Source organism: Gigantopelta aegis, chromosome 7, assembly GCF_016097555.1.
Source record: "Gigantopelta aegis isolate Gae_Host chromosome 7, Gae_host_genome, whole genome shotgun sequence".
NCBI classification, from domain to species: Eukaryota; Metazoa; Mollusca; class Gastropoda; order Neomphalida; family Peltospiridae; genus Gigantopelta; species Gigantopelta aegis.
In genome coordinates, this window is record NC_054705.1 from 32,278,714 (window position 1) to 32,297,430 (window position 18,717).

General features: G+C 36.7%; 1 protein-coding gene across 1 annotated transcript; it reads right to left on the bottom strand.

Moving 5' to 3' along the window:
- Positions 1–6,527: 6,527 nt before the first annotated feature.
- On the bottom strand, positions 6,528–17,120 carry LOC121377669 (microfibril-associated glycoprotein 4-like). Its single transcript, XM_041505744.1, has 5 exons — positions 16,968–17,120; positions 15,214–15,353; positions 11,340–11,436; positions 8,392–8,556; positions 6,528–6,928 (listed from the first exon to the last, which is right to left on the bottom strand). Exons 1-5 carry the CDS (start codon positions 17,110–17,112, stop codon positions 6,663–6,665), a joined length of 813 nt encoding a protein of 270 aa, XP_041361678.1. The 5' UTR covers positions 17,113–17,120; the 3' UTR covers positions 6,528–6,662.
- Between the last annotated feature and the right edge of the window lie 1,597 nt (positions 17,121–18,717).

Genomic DNA, 18,717 nt, shown 5'->3' on the forward strand with positions numbered 1-18,717 from the left:
GGGACGGGACGTAACCCAGTGGTAAGCGCTCGCTCGATGCGCAGTCGGTCTGGGATCGATCCCCGTCGGTGGGCTCATTGGGCTATTTCTCGTTCCAGCCATTGCACCACGACTGGTATATCAAAGGCCGTGGTATGTGCTATCCTGTCTGTGGGAAAGTGCATATAAAATATCAATTGCTGCTAATCGAAAAGAGTAGCCTATGAAGTAGCGATAGCGGGTTTCCTTTCTCAATATCTTTGTGGATATAAAATATCCCTGGCTGCATTACATTTTTTTAGCGGGTTTCCTCTGATGACTACGTGTCAGGATTACCATCTAGTGGTGTCGTTAAACAAAAAACACCCCTGGATATGGACCCTTTTTCATTTAAAGTTGAATCTAAATGATGGTAGAACTAAAATATAATTCTCACACACACACACACACACACACACACACACACACACACACACACACACACACACACACCACACACACACACACACACATCACGACTGGTATATCAAATGCCTTGGTATGTGCTGTACTTTCTGTGGGTTGGTGCATATAAAATATCCCGTTTTACTAATGTACAAATTACCAAATGTTTGACATCCAATAGCCGATGATTAATAAATCAATGTGCTCTAGTGGTGTCGTTAAACAAAACAAACTTCAACACACCAGTTAGCAGTTGGGACATTTTGGGACGCTTTGGTACATAATTTTTAGAATTGGGACATCTTGGGCTTGGGCTACTAGCACTAACAGAGGCCGCCTTTCCGCCTCTAGGGGCAGACAGTTGACTGCTACGAGCACTAACAGAGGCCGCCTTTCCGTCTCTAGGGGCAGACAGTTGATTCCTACGAGCACTAACAGAGGCCGCCTTTCCGCCTCTAGGGGCAGACAGTTGACTGCTATGAGCACTAACAGAGGCCGCCTTTCCGCCTCTAGGGGCAGACAGTTGATTCCTACGAGCACTAACAGAGGCCGCCTTTCCGTCTCTAGGGGCAGACAGTTGATTCCTACGAGCACTAACAGAGGCTGCCTTTCCGCCTCTAGGGGCAGACAGTTGACTGCTATGAGCACTAACAGAGGCCGCCTTTCCGTCTCTAGGGGCAGACAGTTGACTGCTACGAGCACTAACAGAGGCCGCCTTTCCGCCTCTAGGGGCAGACAGTTGATTCCTACGAGCACTAACAGAGGCCGCCTTTCCGCCTCTAGGGGCAGACAGTTGACTGCTACGAGCACTAACAGAGGCCGCCTTTCCGTCTCTAGGGGCAGACAGTTAACTGCTACTAGCACTAACAGAGGCCGCCTTTCCGTCTCTAGGGGCAGACAGTTAACTGCTTCTAGCACTAACAGAGGCCGCCTTTTCGCCTCTAGAGGCAGACAGTTAACTGCTACTAGTACTAACAGAGGCGGTGTAGTGCCCTGAATTGTATTATATTACCTGAATAGTAATACCTGCTGTGAATTGTAATAGAAACTGCCCTGGGCCCGTTCCACGAAGCGATTTTAGCCCTAAGATCAACTTGAGTGCATAGGGTAGCTATGCGCTTAAGGTAATCTTAGGGCTAAGATCGCTTCGTTGAACGGGGCCCCGGATTGTAATACTGACTTGAATTGTAATAAACTAGCTGACTTGAATTGTAACAAAGAATTGCCCTGATTTGTAATAACCAGAGCTGCCTGGAATTGTAATAAGATACCGACTTGAATTGTAATAAAAACTACCCTGAATTGTAATAAACTAGCTGACTTGAATTGTAACAAAGAATTGCCCTGATTTGTAATAACCAGAGCTGCCTGGAATTGTAATAAGATACCGACTTGAATTGTAATAAAAACTACCCTGAATTGTAATAAACTAGCTGACTTGAATTGTAACAAAGAATTGCCCTGATTTGTAATAACCAGAGCTGTCTGGAATTGTAATAAGATACCGACTTGAATTGTAATAAAAACTACCCTGAATTGTAATAAACTAGCTGACTTGAATTGTAACAAAGAATTGCCCTGATTTGTAATAACCAGAGCTGCCTGGAATTGTAATAAGATACCGACTTGAATTGTAATAAAAACTACCCTGAATTGTAATAAACTAGCTGACTTGAATTGTAACAAAGAATTGCCCTGATTTGTAATAACCAGAGCTGCCTTGCATTGTAATTCGATACTGACTTGAATTGTAATAAAAACTACCCTGAATTGTAATAAACTAGCTGACTTGAATTGTAACAAAGAATTGCCCTGATTTGTAATAACCAGAGCTGCCTTGAATTGTAATAAGATACCGACTTGAATTGTAATAACACAAAAATGGAAAGGAACGTGTGCTTAACGATACCGCGCCGCATTTCTTCTTCAATTTGAGGCTGTTGAGTTTATAGTATTTAATACAATCATTACTGCCATATAGGCTTCTCCTTTCGACCCACTGGGCTATTTGTCATTCCAACATATGCTCCACAACTAGCATGGTATGTATTATCCTGTCTATGTGAAAGAAAGAAATGTTTTATTTAACGACGCACTCAACACATTATTTTACGGTTATATGGCGTCACACATATGGTTAAGGACCACACAGATTTTGATAGGAAACCCGCTGTCGCCACTACATGGGCTACTCTTTCTGATTAGCAGCAAGGGATCTTTTATTTGTGCTTCCCACAGGCAGGATAGCACAAACCATAGCCTTTGTTGAACCAGTTATGAATCACTGGTCGGTGCAAGTGGTTCACACCTACCCATTGAGCCTTGCGGAGCACTCAATCAGGGTTTGGAGTCGGTATGTGGATTAAAAGTCCCATGCCTCGACTGGGATCCGAACCCAGTACCTACCAGCCTGTAGACCGATGTCCTACCACGACGCCACCGAGGCCGGTACCTGTCTATGTGATGATGCATATAAACGATCCCTTGCTGTTAATCGCTAAGAAGAGCGCAAGGAGTGGAGGAAGCAAGTTTTCTATCTTTAGTATATATATTTGTTGTCCGTAACCATGTCAGGGGCGGGATCTAGCTTAGTCGATAGAGCGCTCGCCTGAGGTGCGTCGGTTACAGGATCAAATCCGCTTGGTGGAACAGTTTTCTCATATTGGGCTTTTTGCCGTCCCAGCCAGTGCCCCACGACTGGTATACCAAAGGCCGTGGCATGTACTGTCCTGTCTATGGATATCACTTGCTACTAATGGACAAATGTAGCGGGTTTCCTCTGACTACGTGTCACAATGACAAGATGTTTGACATTAAATAGCCGATAATTAATAAATCAATGTGTTCTAGTGGTGTCGTTAAATCACACTAACTTTCTTTCTTTCCCACACTCGCCTATACCAAGTATCACAGCCATAAGTTAGGTCTAGATACCCAAAGTACTATACAAAGTATATGGCTTGTTATTATGTATTATGCATGGGTATGTCTGTGTGTGCGTGTATGCGCGCGGGCGCGCGCGCATGTGTGTGTGTGTGTGTGTGTTTAATTATGTATAATCAGACCTGTATTAGTCAGCCACCCAATGGAGTAAAACTTATAGCCTTTTAAGACAAGTGGCTGCTTCATACAGGTCAGTTTCTCTATATTAGACGATTTGGGAGTACAATAAGGTGGCCATTTGGGATAAATGGCTGCTCAACAGAAGTTTGACTGTTATATATCTGGGTTGTGCTGGGCAGGGCATCCCTTACCAACTATTCAACCTTTACAACTCGGCACCTTTGGACATTTTACCCGGAACTAACTGTGTAACTGCATTCCATTGGTAGATCGATGGGATAGGATTATAGCACCAATCACCCATTACATTAGGTTTAATTAGCCATGTTGCCTTACTCTTAAACATTGTCTTCGATATATATATATATATATTTGTTTTATTATTTATTCAGTTAATAATAGCATAACATAAATTATGTTTTACATCACTAGATAACATAAAATAAAATATGTGTGACATTTATTGTAGTGTATATATGGGCCATTTTGAATTAAACTTGGTACCTTCCCTTAACTATTAGCATGTTGTCGGGATTAGTTTGTTGGAATTTGTGTATATTTGCGTGTACATATGTATGTATGTATGTATGTATGTGTGTGTGTCGGGGGGAGGTGGAGGGCATGCATATAGCCGAGTTAAAGAGCATCCTTTTATGGATGCCTCAATAGCTCAGATGTTATCGTGGCAAGTCTGCAATTTGCGGTTGATTCGGTGCCACAGGTTCGAGTCCCAGCAACGGCATGGGACAATTTGTGAGACCAGAAAGGATTTAATTATCCCCTGCGCCAGTGCCTTAACATCCTTGCATGTAACAGTCAACCTCGACATACATACAATATATATATATATATATATATATAGAGAGAGAGAGAGAGAGAGAGAGAGAGAGAGAGAGAGAGAGAGAGAGAGAGAGAGAGAGAGAGAGAGAGAGAGAGAGAGAGAGAGAGAGAGAGAGAGAGAGATAGATACATACATACATACATACATACATACATAGATACACATCTAGATATAGAGGAAAAATCTGATCTCGCCACTTTATGGGCTACTACTACTGAATAAGCTATCTTTTATATGCACTTACTCGCAGACGGGGCAATACATACCACGCCCTTTGGTATACACTAATCGTTTTGCACAGGTTGGAACGAAAACTGTCCAGTGGTAGCCAGCTCCATCGTGTAGGTTCGATCCTGCGACCCAAATACAACAGGTGAGAACTCTAGATAGCCAGTGGCTTGGTCCAGGACAGAATACTAAGGGACAATTTAGATTTTTAAACCAAAATTGGGACTATGGACTTTAATAATATTTAAATTTAAAAGCGCAAGTCCAAAAATAAATAACAATATAACCCTAAATAATAACAAAATATATATATATTATTTGAAATGACCCCCCATCACCCAGATCCTCGGCGGATCCAACCGCCGTACCGTGTCGTCCACTTGCAGCAGCATTCACAAATATTAAGAATCCAACGATGGTGTCAAATAAAATGTGAAGAGGTCCAACGTTGAAACAGAAGGAGAAGAGGCAAAGGTAGATTGGGTAGATAAGGAAGGAGAGGTTAGGCCCGTCTGTATGTGAGAGCAGTTTTCTACCAAGTAAACTAAAAGGGGAAAACACTCTAACCGCCAGCAGTAGGAGAAATTATCTTAAAGAACATTTATTATGTTATTATTTAAAACATAGACTACCCTTAAAGAAATAATTATTTAAAAACTCGAGTGAAAATATTTAAATTTTGAGTACAGGGATAACCCTTGGAGTGTAACCACTAAAATAGATAGGGAATTAATTTACTGACATTTGGAACATTTGGTCACCAATGTCATACGTCCAATAAAAAAAACCCAGTAGTGACAATTGATTACACTGTGACGTATAGTTAACCTGGCAATCATATGTCTGTGACACGCAAGTCAGCTATAAGTATTTAATCGGAAAAGATGATAAAATTTGTTTAAAACCTGGGGGGTTTTGTGTGTAAGAAATAGAAGAATAATACATTCGTGTCAGTTGTTTACCATTTATCTCACAACTCGTTGTTTAAAAAGGTATGCAACTCGTTTTCGCTCGTTAGATACATTTTAAAACAACTCATTGTGAGATTAGTGGTATCTCAGGGTCACTCATGTATTATTCTCTATAGATATACCTTGACCTAATTTTATTTGGTGACTGTAAAAAAATTAACTAAATGTAGATGACTATAGGCAAACAACTGCCAGCAAGTACAAAATTAGCCTGACCAGAAATGCAACGAATATTCATATTCTAAGCAAGATATTGTAAGTGTATGTATTGTGTATTTCTGATAATTAAAAAAGGCTATATTAGCTGAAACAAAATGTTGTCATGGCTACAGACACATAACAGAACCCTAATTATACTGATTACTATTGCTGATGTGTATGTGTATTTGTTACATTTTCAGTTCTGCTGAGTTCATTGTCTAAAGAAACGTACACAGTGCGTATACAAGAAACTCTCTCCTGATAGCGGCACATACCGGACATTCGAGCTAACCATAGATCGACATAAACGTCGTAAAAAGTGAGAAACTAAGTTTGGGTGTTACGAACGAAAACACAACCTGTCTTTATTCCTGTCCACTTAAACCAATAATATCTCATACTAATTTCACATTATGAAACCTTCACATTATGAAACCTTCACATAAAACCTGTCTTTATTCCTGTCCACTTACAGCAATAATATCTCATACTAATTTCACATTATGAAACATTCACAATAAACCTGTCTTTATTCCTGTCCACTTACAGCAATAATATCTCATACTAATTTCACATTATGAAACCTTCACATTAAATCTGTGTTTATTCCTGTCCACTTACAGCAATAATATCTCGTCTAATTTCACATTATGAAACCTTCACATTAAACCTGTCTTGATTGCTGTCCACTTAAAGCAATAATATCTCATACTAATTTCACATTATGAAACCTTCACATTAAACCTGTCTTGTTTAACATGGAATAGTGTACACTGAAAAACAACACAAAAAACACATCATATTATTCATTACATTTTATTATCTCAAGATATTTAATTTTCCTACGAGTTACTGTTTGGTAGGATTTTTCTCTGTTTTCTTTATTCTGTAGGATGTGATACAACAGTCGGAATTGCATCTTGTTGTTTGCTTTGTTATTCTGTAAGAAGGTGCTTCATTGGTCGGATTTTCATTTCCGTTTTCTTCAATGAGTGGTAGTAACCTTTAAACGTTCGCCAGTTTACACCGTTGGCGTAGGAGGTGTGACTTCCCTTCAGGTAGAGACCGTTAAGGTTAGAGTAATGACATTTGAAATACCACCACGCTCCACCAAAAGTCTTGGCACAGTCTCTGGAATCTACATCTTTATCGAGATTTTTAGCACTGAACTGGGATCCATGTTGAAATGACAAACTGTCCCCTGAAACAGAGACCCAGTAATTTGCATCACCCCGATGTTTCTCCACGTATCAAATTTTATCAAAACTGTTTTTAAAAATGTATTTATTAAAGGGACATTCCTGAGTTTGCTGCACTTTTTAAGATGTTATCCACTAACAGAGACTTTTTAATATATTTTCTGCATAAAATATTAGTGGTTGTATATTAAAAGTGTTTCTGATCGTTATAATATTTGTACTAGGTTAAATTTCATCTTATTTCCTAAAATATTGTTTTTTTCGTACGTACAAAACCCAGTTTGGGCGTCTTACAAATATTAAGACAACCAGAGACACATTGAATATACAGACACTTATATTCTAAACAAGAACATGTATTTCATATGTAAGTTTAATCGTAGAAATATTTTATTAGTCGGAAACATCTTACAATGCAGCAAACTCAGGAATGTCCCTCTAATTTAGTTTTGGGCTGTTTTTTGGGTTGGGTTTTTTTTTGCCAGAAACATTCCTTTGGTTGGTGATTTTCAAATACATTTTGTCTAATGCTGAGTAATATCAGGCGCGGATCCAGGAATTTTTAATAGAAGGGGCCCAAAAACCCGATGTTATTTTTTAAAATAGAATTTAAAGGTCCTTGACAGGTGGATGAGATAATGTGTATTCTGTAATATATATTGTTTGACTAAAAATAGCTGGGCCGGGCCCCTTGGGCTCCCGCCTGAATCCGCGCCTGAATATATTCCAATCTAATTAAAATTAGCTTCACTATTACATGTGGATCTAACAGCAGCCCGTTGGAGATCATGTCCATCAATCAAAACCTTACTTGCAGAATCATGCCAGTGATTTGAAAATAATTTGAAAACATTCCGAATTATCCTGAGGGTATACGACATGTTTCGTGTGAATTACGAATGCCTTTAAATATGTTTTATTTTATAAAATAAATAAATTGTAATGTAAAACTGAAGACTGATTTAGGTTTTTTTTTTTAATAAATAAATAATTTGTAATGTAAAATTGAAGACTGAACCCATCCCGTACGTATTGGTATGGTTCGCTGTACTGCGGCCACTAAAATAGACTCGCCCGATATTTTTAGAATTTGTATGCTCCCAAATAACGTTATAAATTGCGAAGTGTGATTGGTCAATATTTAAATTATTATTTACAGACGAAATGTTTCCTGGGCATAGTAGTCTACGCAGTGCTGTTAGCAATCTGATTAAAATTAGTTCTACTGGTCTAAATAAGGCATTCGTAATTCATACGAAACATGTCGTGTACCCTCAAGATAATTCGGAATATTTTCAAATTATTTTCAAATCACTGGCATGATTCTGCAAGTAAAGTTTTGATTGGTGGAAATGAGCTCCAACGGGCTGCTGTTAGATCCACATGTAATAGTGGAGCTAATTTTAATTAGATTGAATATATTCTTTCAACAAACAATGGTAAATACAAAGGTCACGTGACGTACCCGCATCACCGCTGTAACCAATAACAAACAGTCGGTAGTAGTCGGTAACGGGACCAATAGAGAAGTAGTCGTAGATAGCATACTTCTTATTTCCTTGCCAATCTTCCAGGTCCACCTTTAGTTGATACGGTCTTTGGTTGGTCAGACGATGGATGTTTTCATTGCCTGAAACGTTTAAAGGGACTATCCTGAGATTTCAGCCCTAGCAAGACTTCCGTTTGTAACCCTCCCCCAACACACACACACACGCACGCACGCACGCACGCACGCACACACAGACACTAAACACACCTGCTTAACAAAAAATTCATATGGAATGACCTATTATATGTCCGAATTATTTCAAGTTTCGTTTGGCTGTTAGAAGAATAAGTGTATTGATTATACAGATATATTCGAAGCAAGAAATTGTAAGTAGTGCGGGATGCTGTAAAAATAATGCCGTTATGCCATGACGTCACTTACATTTAACGATTGTCTGTTATTTCTTTTACGTTCATCGGGGTATGAACAAAATAATCATCCGCAAACTGTATGAAGTTTGAAGATGATGTGGGGTTGTTTTCAATACCAGATGAACGTAAAATAAATAACAGACAATACTTATAATTAAATTAGAATCATATTTGCTAAGAATAACACTAAAATTGCATACTTTATTTTGATTTATTTTTGGTCCATAAACAATAAAGCTCAATAAGACAACTTGCCCATATAAAATGACGTCATGAGGTATGACGTTCCCTGAGACGTAATATTTATGGCTGATGGCTTTGTTGTAGACATCTGAGGAATTTTTATATTGAAAACCAGTGAAAAATTACAATTATTTGTTTCTTGTGAATGAATGTTGCAAAACATTCGCCAAATGTTCGTGTTTATAACATTTCATAATTCCTCGTAGCACTTTAGTTATTTTCCAAAGAACAACCAATGATTATTCGGGCAAATGCATCAAAATGTTTTGGATAATGCATTTCATCTAGTCCTTCTGAAATATAGTGGCAAACTATTACATTGCAGGATACTTTACCTTTGATTTTACAGATCCTATTCCAGACAGACTTCATATGTTTGTGAATTTAACTTGGAGACATAATTTATATAAGATGATTCCTCACACTGTCTGATAGCTATAGCCAGGGCTTCTAGATTACGGTAGCCCCACTCCCATGGCTAGTGCTATTCAATTTTGGGCTAGTAAATAACTACTATTGTCATGCCCGACGGCTAGTGGAAACAAAAGTTGTCAAATGCTGCATTTAAGTCTATTTTGTAAATATGAATATCCAGCCCCCAACCCACCCCCAATATTTGTGTTTTTAATCGCAATCTCCATCTTTAGGTAATATAATGATTATTACTATTAGTAAAGTAAAGGAGGGCTAGTGGATTTTTAATTGTTGCTAGTACATTTTTTAAATAACTGATCCCATGGCTAAGGCATTTTGTAAAAATTCTAGAAGACCTGTAGTAGTGGTAGTAGTATTCGTGGTAGTAGCATTAGTGTAGTATTAGTGGTAGTAGTATCAGTGGCAGTGGAGTAGCGTGGGCGGGGCCACCGGGGCGTTTGCCCCGGGCGCAAAATTCTGGACTGATGGAAGGGACTCGGGGAGTGCTAACGGCCCACTAGTTAGGGGGCGCAATACTTGCCTTGCCCCGGGCGCCTTCCCCCGGGCGCTGGCAACCCACGCTACGCCACTGATTAGTGGTAGTAGTATTAGTGGAAGTAGTATTAGTGGTAGTAGTATTAGTGTTGTATTAGTGGTAGTAGTATTAGAGGTAGCGGTAGTAGTCGTAGTGGCATTGGTGGTGGTAATAGTATTAGTGGTAGTAGTATTAGTGATAGTAGTATTAGTGTTAGTAGTAATAGAGGTAGTAGTATTAGTATTAGTAGTCTTAGAGGTAGTATCAGTAATAGTAGTAGTAGTATTAGTGGTAGTAGTAATATAGGTAGTAGTATTAGTGGCAGTAGTCTTAGAGGTAGTATCAGTAATAGTAGTAGTAGTATTAGTGGTAGTAGTATTAGTGGTAGTAATATTAGTGGAAGTAGTATTAGAGGTAGTAGTATTAGAGGTAGTAGTATTAGTGATAGTAGTATAGGTAGTGGTAGTGGTGGTGGTAGTGGTGGTGTTGGTGGTGGTGGTGGTAGTAGTGGTAGTAATAACAGTAGCATAGTAGTAGTTGTAGTATTAGTAGTAGTAGCAGTAGTAGTAATGGTGATGGTAGTAGCAATAGTAGTGGTAGTAAGTAGTGGTAGTAGCAGTAGTAGTGGTTGTAGCCGTAGTAGTGGTAGTGGTTGTAGCGTAGTGGTGGTAGTGGTGGAGTAATACTATTGGAGGTAGTAGTAGTAATTGTAGTAGTAGTTGTTGTACTAATAGCGGTAGTAGTGCTGATGGTGGTTGTAGTATAAGTATTAGCTGTAGTAGTAGCAGCAGCAGTAATAATAATATTAGTTGTTATAGTAGCAGTAGTAGTAATAATAATAGTTGTAGTAGTGGTGGTAGTTGTAGTAGTAGTAGTAGTACTTTTTTATTTATTTTATTTTTATTATGTTTTTATTTTAATTATAAAACTTGTAGTGTATTCTCCTTCTTCTTCTTCTTCTTCAACAATCATATTTCTCACTATCTGAAAATACAGTTTCCATCCAGACCGTATATTACAGTTTCTACGTGATACTGACTTTTATTCTAAATTTTAATATTATTTATCTGTGATATTTGTATTTTTGCACAGTTATTTACACTGTGTTTTTATTTGTCTCTTGAATGTTTATATTGATGATGAAAATCTTTTCATGTTTTGACTTTATCATAGTTTGACACCCAATAGCCGATGTATTTTTCGTGCTGGGGTGTCGTTAAACATTCGTTCATTCGTTCATTCTTTGACAATCATATTTCTCATTATCTGAAAATACAGAACTACCCATATGAAAAGATTACCCAACCAAAATTCTTTGGACAAATGACCGAAGCCAATCAGATAGTCTTCCCAATTTCGATAGAAGTTTTCAGATCCGTCTTCCCTACGTTGAAACACCTAAAATAAATAGAAAAATAAAACATCTACACGTATATATGGAAATAGGACACCTATACAAAATGGATAATATAATAAAATGACTGTTCGTTTCTGTATTACCTGTTGCTTTCAGCGAAATATTTTATATGTCGATGCAAAGTCCAAAAGAGACATCTAGACATTACAAGTTTTGAATGTGAAATTAAATAAAGATACATTGATGAAAAACATATGCACTTCAGCAACAACAGTATCAATAAATTCTTTACTAACTGATCCATGTACCATTCTCTCTTTAAAAAAACATAACTTGATAATTTATGTATTTTGTTACTGTAAATCAGAAAATGTTAGCGAGCATAAAATGTTAGCAAATTTAGCGAGGTCAGACAAGACGCTAATATTTCATGACGCTAAATTTAAAGAGACGTACCACAGACTGTTCCAAAAGGCTTTTGTGCGATTGTTTTGTCTGTGATTAACTGAAGAAACAACAACGATTACATAATATTGATTAATATAAACCAAAAGAATAGCGATTAACAATAGTTAGTTAGCATGCACATTGCTGCCATTTTTTGTTTACCAAATTAAAGATGTCTGTAAGCTGCATAACGTCAAATTCGTGAAAACCATTATTTAAGCTGATCCTACAACATAGGCTTTTTCGTTTTCAGTTTATCATATGATAACCTCGCTAAAGTTTATCTCGCTAATATGTCACTTATTTGGATTTCAAGAAATTTTAAGATCGCTAATACTTTATGATTTACAGTATATATTTATTTGTTTATTTATTTATTTATAATTTTGTTACACCCACCCCCAACAATGAATAGGTTAAAATATGAAACATTAGTAAAATTGGATCGCAGAATTTCAAATCTTTTTAAGACTGCACAGGAAATTAATAATAATTTAAAAATTAACATATTTTATATGAAATATAAATATTTTGTAACGGTAATTACATGTACGTACATGTGTATGTGAGTTAGTAGAGCTAATGTTTATGTCTGTCAAATTCCTTTGTTTCGTTTCTATATTATTATTTATTATTATTACTTTTTAAAATTAGTTCTTCTTTTCTTTTCTTTTCTTTCTTTCTTTCATTCTTTAGTTATACTTATTATCTTGTTTCTCGTATTTAGTCCCTCTTGTATACCCTAGCCTGGCAAAAACGATAACAGCTTTGTATTATTACATTTATAAACCATTGTGTTATTAATTATCAGGGTTTGTTTTTTACAGTTAAAGTTTGTTTTGTTTAATGACACCACTAGAGCACATTGATTTATTAATAATTGGCTATTGGATGTCAATAATTTGGTAATTTGACATAGAGTCTCAGAGAAGAAACCCGCTATATTTTTTTCCATTAGTAGCAAGGGACCTTTTATAGCCTATGGACCATCCCACAGACAGGATAACACAGGTCAGGTCAGGTAAGATCAGGTGATAGGTTTTAACGTGCACATTCAGAACAAGTTGTTGTAGTTCACGCCTGTTATGGGCGCAGGTGTCAACTTTCTCCGGATCATCCGTCCAGGGCAGGAAAAGGTTTGGGATGTGTGGGAGACGGGGTCGTCCACGCTGGAAATGACGGTAGCACATATCACGGCCTATATTTACTCACTTCTACATTGTTAGCTTCATGGCTTGTTTTTAGAGTGGTTGTTTACCTCGCATTAAGTTCATTTCATTTATTCCATTCATGTTTTCATGCGATATGGTTTGACTTCTTTTAGCTTAGTTTTAAAGTAAGTATCTTTTAATGTTATAAGATTATTTTATTACATTTTAATAAATATATATTATTATTAGCTGAGGTAGCTTAGTAATTATTTTTATCTAAGGTTACGTTATATTCAGGCCTAATATTAGTAAGTGTTTTTGTTTTTTGTTTTTTTATATTGTTTTTCTTATACTTTTTACACATACTCTAAAGTAACTTTTCGCATTTCTTATTTGTAAATTATCCGGGTACATTCCTTTGATGTATTCAGATTATTTTTGCTATTGGTTTATCTATTCATTCGTTCATCGTTATTTTGTTCTTTGTTTCATTCATTAATGTATTTATCCTTAATTATATGCATATTATATTTTATTCCACCTCCCCACACTTCTTTTACCTCAATCATATGGTAGGTTTAGTCTTACCATACTTTTAATCTTTGACCAGTAGTTTGTTCTGCAGTTTTTACCTCAATCTTTGACCAGTAGTTTGTTCTGCAGTTTTTACCTCAATCATATGGTAGGTTTAGTCTTACCATACTTTTAATCTTTGACCAGTAGTTTGTTCTGCAGTTTTTACCTCAATCATATGGTAGGTTTAGTGTTACCATACTTTTAATCTTTGACCAGTAGTTTGTTCTGCAGTTTTTACCTGAATCATATGGTAGTTTAGTGTTACCATACTTTAATCTTTGACCAGTAGTTTGTTCTGCAGTTTTTACCTCAATCATATGGTAGGTTTAGTGTTACCATACTTTTACTCTTTGACCAGTAGTTTGTTCTGCAGTTTTTACCTCAATCATATGGTAGGTTTAGTGTAACCATACTTTTAATCTTTGACCAGTAGTTTGTTCTGCAGTTTTTACCTCAATCATATGGTAGGTTTAGTGTTACCATACTTTTAATGTTTGACCAGTAGTTTGTTCTGCAGTTTTTACCTCAATCATATGGTAGGTTTAGTGTAACCATACTTTAAATCTTTGACCAGTAGTTTGTTCTGCAGTTTTTACCTCAATCATATGGTAGGTTTAGTGTTACCATACTTTTAATGTTTGACCAGTAGTTTGTTCTGCAGTTTTTACCTCAATCATATGGTAGGTTTAGAGATACAATACTTTTAATATTTTTAATCTTTGACCAGTAGTTTGTTCTGCAGTTTTGTAGCTGAGCTTTACTCACTCCTCGATGGTGTAATGTTTTAGCTTACGTTACTTTATTTGTAGGACCTCGGGCCTCCCAGACTTCCTATATTTCCTATATTTTTATAGGATCCTATAACACTCCTATATTGTGATTCATTTCCTATATTTCTTATATTTGACTCAATTGCTTTGCCAAAATGCCGATGAATAAAATGTGTTACTAAGTTATATACGCAGTGAAAGGCAGCCAGCCTGTCAGAAATTCAGAAGATGCTTTGAATGTGGGAGATCTGTATCAAGTGTCAATCAAGATCCTGATACAAGATGCACCAACTTTCAAAGCATCCTGGATATCGGCATGGACTGCTGGCAAGTCTTGGTATATATTTGTTGAGGTAGTAGATGGTATCGTGTGTACATACACAAGGTAAGAACATACCATGTAAATGGCTTTAGACATCCGTGTAAAATGCCTATAATCATGATAATCGGTCCAAATTTTCCTATAAAACTCCTATATTTGACCTCAAAATTCCTATAAAACTCCTATATTTTGGTATGCAAATTCCTATAGTTCCTATATTTTAACATGTACAAGTGGCTGGGAGGCCTGGTAGGTCCTTTTGTTATATAGACTTAAGTATATTATTTATTATTTTAGTTAAGCTTGAACTATCAAAGAGGGATATATGACTTTTAAAGCAGGCTTCTGACTTTTTTAATATATATATATATATATATATATATATATATATATATATATATATATATATATATATATATAGAGAGAGAGAGAGAGAGAGAGAGAGAAGGGAGAGAGAGAGAGAGAGAGAGAGAGAGAGAGAGAGAGAGAGAGAGAGATCAGAGAGAGAGAGAGAGGAGAGAGAGAGAGAGAGAGATAGGCGCACACGCTTACCAACCATCCTCCGCCATCAGTGGTTAGGTCACAATACACGCTGATTGGATCCTTGCCGTCACGTGGATAGACTGTGTACACTCCATTGTTTGTTTTACCTAAGATCTTGATGTCTGCACAGTCTGTGGGTGCAGGTGCTCCTTTGAAAGGGAGAACATGAAAGACTATTACATATTATCTATCTTACTGGGAGTTGTTTCAAAACATTTCTAATAAGGGAAAGCGAGTTGGATACGTTTTTAAATAACGAGTTTTAAGATAAATGACATGAAACGGACACGAGTTTCGATTTTTATTTCTTAATTAACCTAAAATAACCTAAACCTAAAATAAATCCACGTTTAAAAGAAATTTAATCGTCTTTTTCAACAACAATTAATTTACTGCATTTTTGCGTTTCGACAGTTAAAATGTTCGTCACAGAGAAATCAGTTTTCAAATGTAGCTTTGGCGTACGAATTTTAACCGTGGAGCACCAAAAGGGACTCACATATGTGTGATATTGTTATGTGATACCAAAACAAAATCCCACCTCACGCGATGCTAACTCTAACACATATGTAAGAATACATACTAAATACATTTATTTTTCTTGTTTTGTGAGGAGTCCTCATAGGGTGTATACCACCAAATAAAATTTCATAGACGACAATAGTAACACGTGTTGCTAAAACTGCTACAGTCAGTCTTTTTAATTAACATAAACACCATGGATATAAATACTACCACCCCGCATGCTTAATGTCAATCCACAAAACTGTGGGTAAAGCTGCTCGTTTCAGACATAACAAGAATACCCTTGTTTAGTCCCCTACCGGTCCAACCAGATGGGACTATAGGTTTCATCTCCGTCCTTCTGTCTGCCTGTCTGTCTGTCTGCCTGTCCATCCGTTCGTCTGTACGCCTGTCTGTCCCACATATAGATTTCCGGATTTTATCTTTTCCACATTTTCTTGAGATATTCAGCTGCACGTTTCTGTATAGCGTTACAGACAGCATTTTACTTTCATGGCGAGTTTTAACGACTCAATGGGTAGATGTAAGACTACTACACCCTCTTCTCTCTTACTAACAACTAACCCACTGTCCTGGACAGACAGTCCAGATAGCTGAGGTGTGTGCCCAGGGCAGCGTGCTTGAACCTTAATTGGATATAAGCACCAAAAAAAATGCATCCGATTGTATTTGAAAAACAAAAATGCATCCGATTGTATTTGAAAAAATAAATAAAAATTAAACAACAGTACCTATATTTAAAAAAACAAAAACGGATATGAAGTGCAATTACGATAAAATATCTAAAACGAATTGAATACGAAGCTAAATAATGATGACACAATGTACTCTCATTGAGTGTAAGTGTAAGAATTTAACGGCGTTCCATTGGTTGTCTTTTTGCGGGGTTTTTTGTTGGGTTTTTTGAGGATCGCTTTGTCAGATATGTTTGCACAACAGTATTATGGTCAAGTAAATTTTCTGGAAAAATTCCATCTGAAGAAATAATTATATCATAATGTTACGTGTTTTCGATTGAATAAGCGAAAAAATATTAACAAAAAGCGAAAGATATTGTCAAAAATTAGGAAAAATGTAAAAAAAAAAAAAGAAAAAAAAAAAGGACCATTCAGTGGTGTTTTTTTCGAATACGATTTTTATGTCAACTCGTTGACATAAAAATGGTCTACGAAAACCCCCATGAAATAGCCTCTATAGAATATATTACAAGCGATGGTATTATGTCTATGTAACCATACCTCCCAAGTATCGTTTCTCGTCCGTGCCTGGAACACCTTGTATAAATAGACACAACAGGGTGAGTAATACGCCTAGAGTCATCTCCCTTCCACTTGTAGCGTCAGCGTTATAGTGATTGAAGCTAGCAGACACTGTACTTTTCATTAGCCGATCATCTTGATTTGTACACAGTTTGTGAAACACTCCTGCCCAGCTGTTCCCTATATCACACTGTCATGTTCCAGTCGTTTGTAGAGTTGTTAAAGTGTTATATCGATAATCATGCGGTATACCTGCGATAAAACGGACCTCGCACCCAGCTTTGCTGACGTTACAGTTATAGTGTACCTGGCCATCATTTAAAGGGACATTCCTGAGTTTGCTGCAGTATATGGAAAGAAATATGGGAACAAATCGAATTGTAGCCCGAGTACTCTCACTGTAAGAGAGCTAGACGGACATTTGGACATAAATACGTAATGAGAGCGTATTTATGTCCAAATGTCCGTCTAGCTCTCTTACAGTCAGAGTACTCGGGCTAATCGAATTGTAGACCAAACTGAATTCACTACTAGCATAATAATGTCTGTATTTCACACCAAGTTGTAATGTGGGATTGAATGTATACATGTAGTGTTGAATGTGCTGCCTATATTTTCCCCAATCAATTTCTGACATTATGAATTAATTTTTAATGCAGTCATTATTTCTTGTTGCTATCTGTGTGATCCTTTATTTCTTTCCATCAGTATTTTTTTTCTTTTTGCATAAAATATTAGTGGCTGTATATAAAACGTGTTGCTGATCGTTCTAATATTTGTACTAGGTTAAATTTCATTTTATTTCCTAAAATATATTTGTTTCGTACGTACTAAATTATATGAAGACAAAATCCAGTTTGGGCTTCTTACAAATATTAAGACGACCGGAAACACATTGAATATACAGACACTGATATTCTAAACAAGAAAATATATTTAATACGTAAGTTAAATCTTAGAAATATTTTACTAGTCGGAAACATCTTACAATGCAGCAAACTCAGGTATGTCCCTTTAACAACACACTATCATATGCGATGAAAGAAAGAAATGTTTTATTTAACGACGCACTCAGTACATTTTATTTACGGTTATATGGCGTCAGACATATGGTTAAGGACAATACAGATATTGTGCACCATCCCACAGACAGGGTAGTACATACCACGGTCTTTGATATACCAGTCGTGATGCACTGGCTGGAACGAGAAATACAGCAATGGGTTTATTTACTAAACCGACGGGGATCGATCTAACACCGACCAAAATATATTTACTACGTAAGTTAAATGGTATACATATTTTACTAGTTGAAAAATAAAGTGCAGGCTGTCAAATTCCCGGAATAACGAATTAACAACAAAATACCCGAATATGGATAACAAAGATTTATTCATATTAACATTACTCAGAACATTTATAGATTACGGTTGCAAACGAATCGCTACATATTTTTACAGGACCATTACAACTATTTTGACGGTATAATGATCGAAATACATGGTGGGTGTTTTTTCTCTTCTCAATATATCCACGGTNACCCCCCTAAGCAACTAGCAACTTCGTGACTCACCATATGCCTAAACGACCCCTACTCCCCTCTCAAAATCCTGGCTACGGGCCTGCACTTTATTCGTTTGACTGACGCCCTCAACACTAATTATAGATCTCACTCCCCATTATAAACACAGACTGGTTTCTGGCAAGGAAAGTAAGTATATTTCACAGA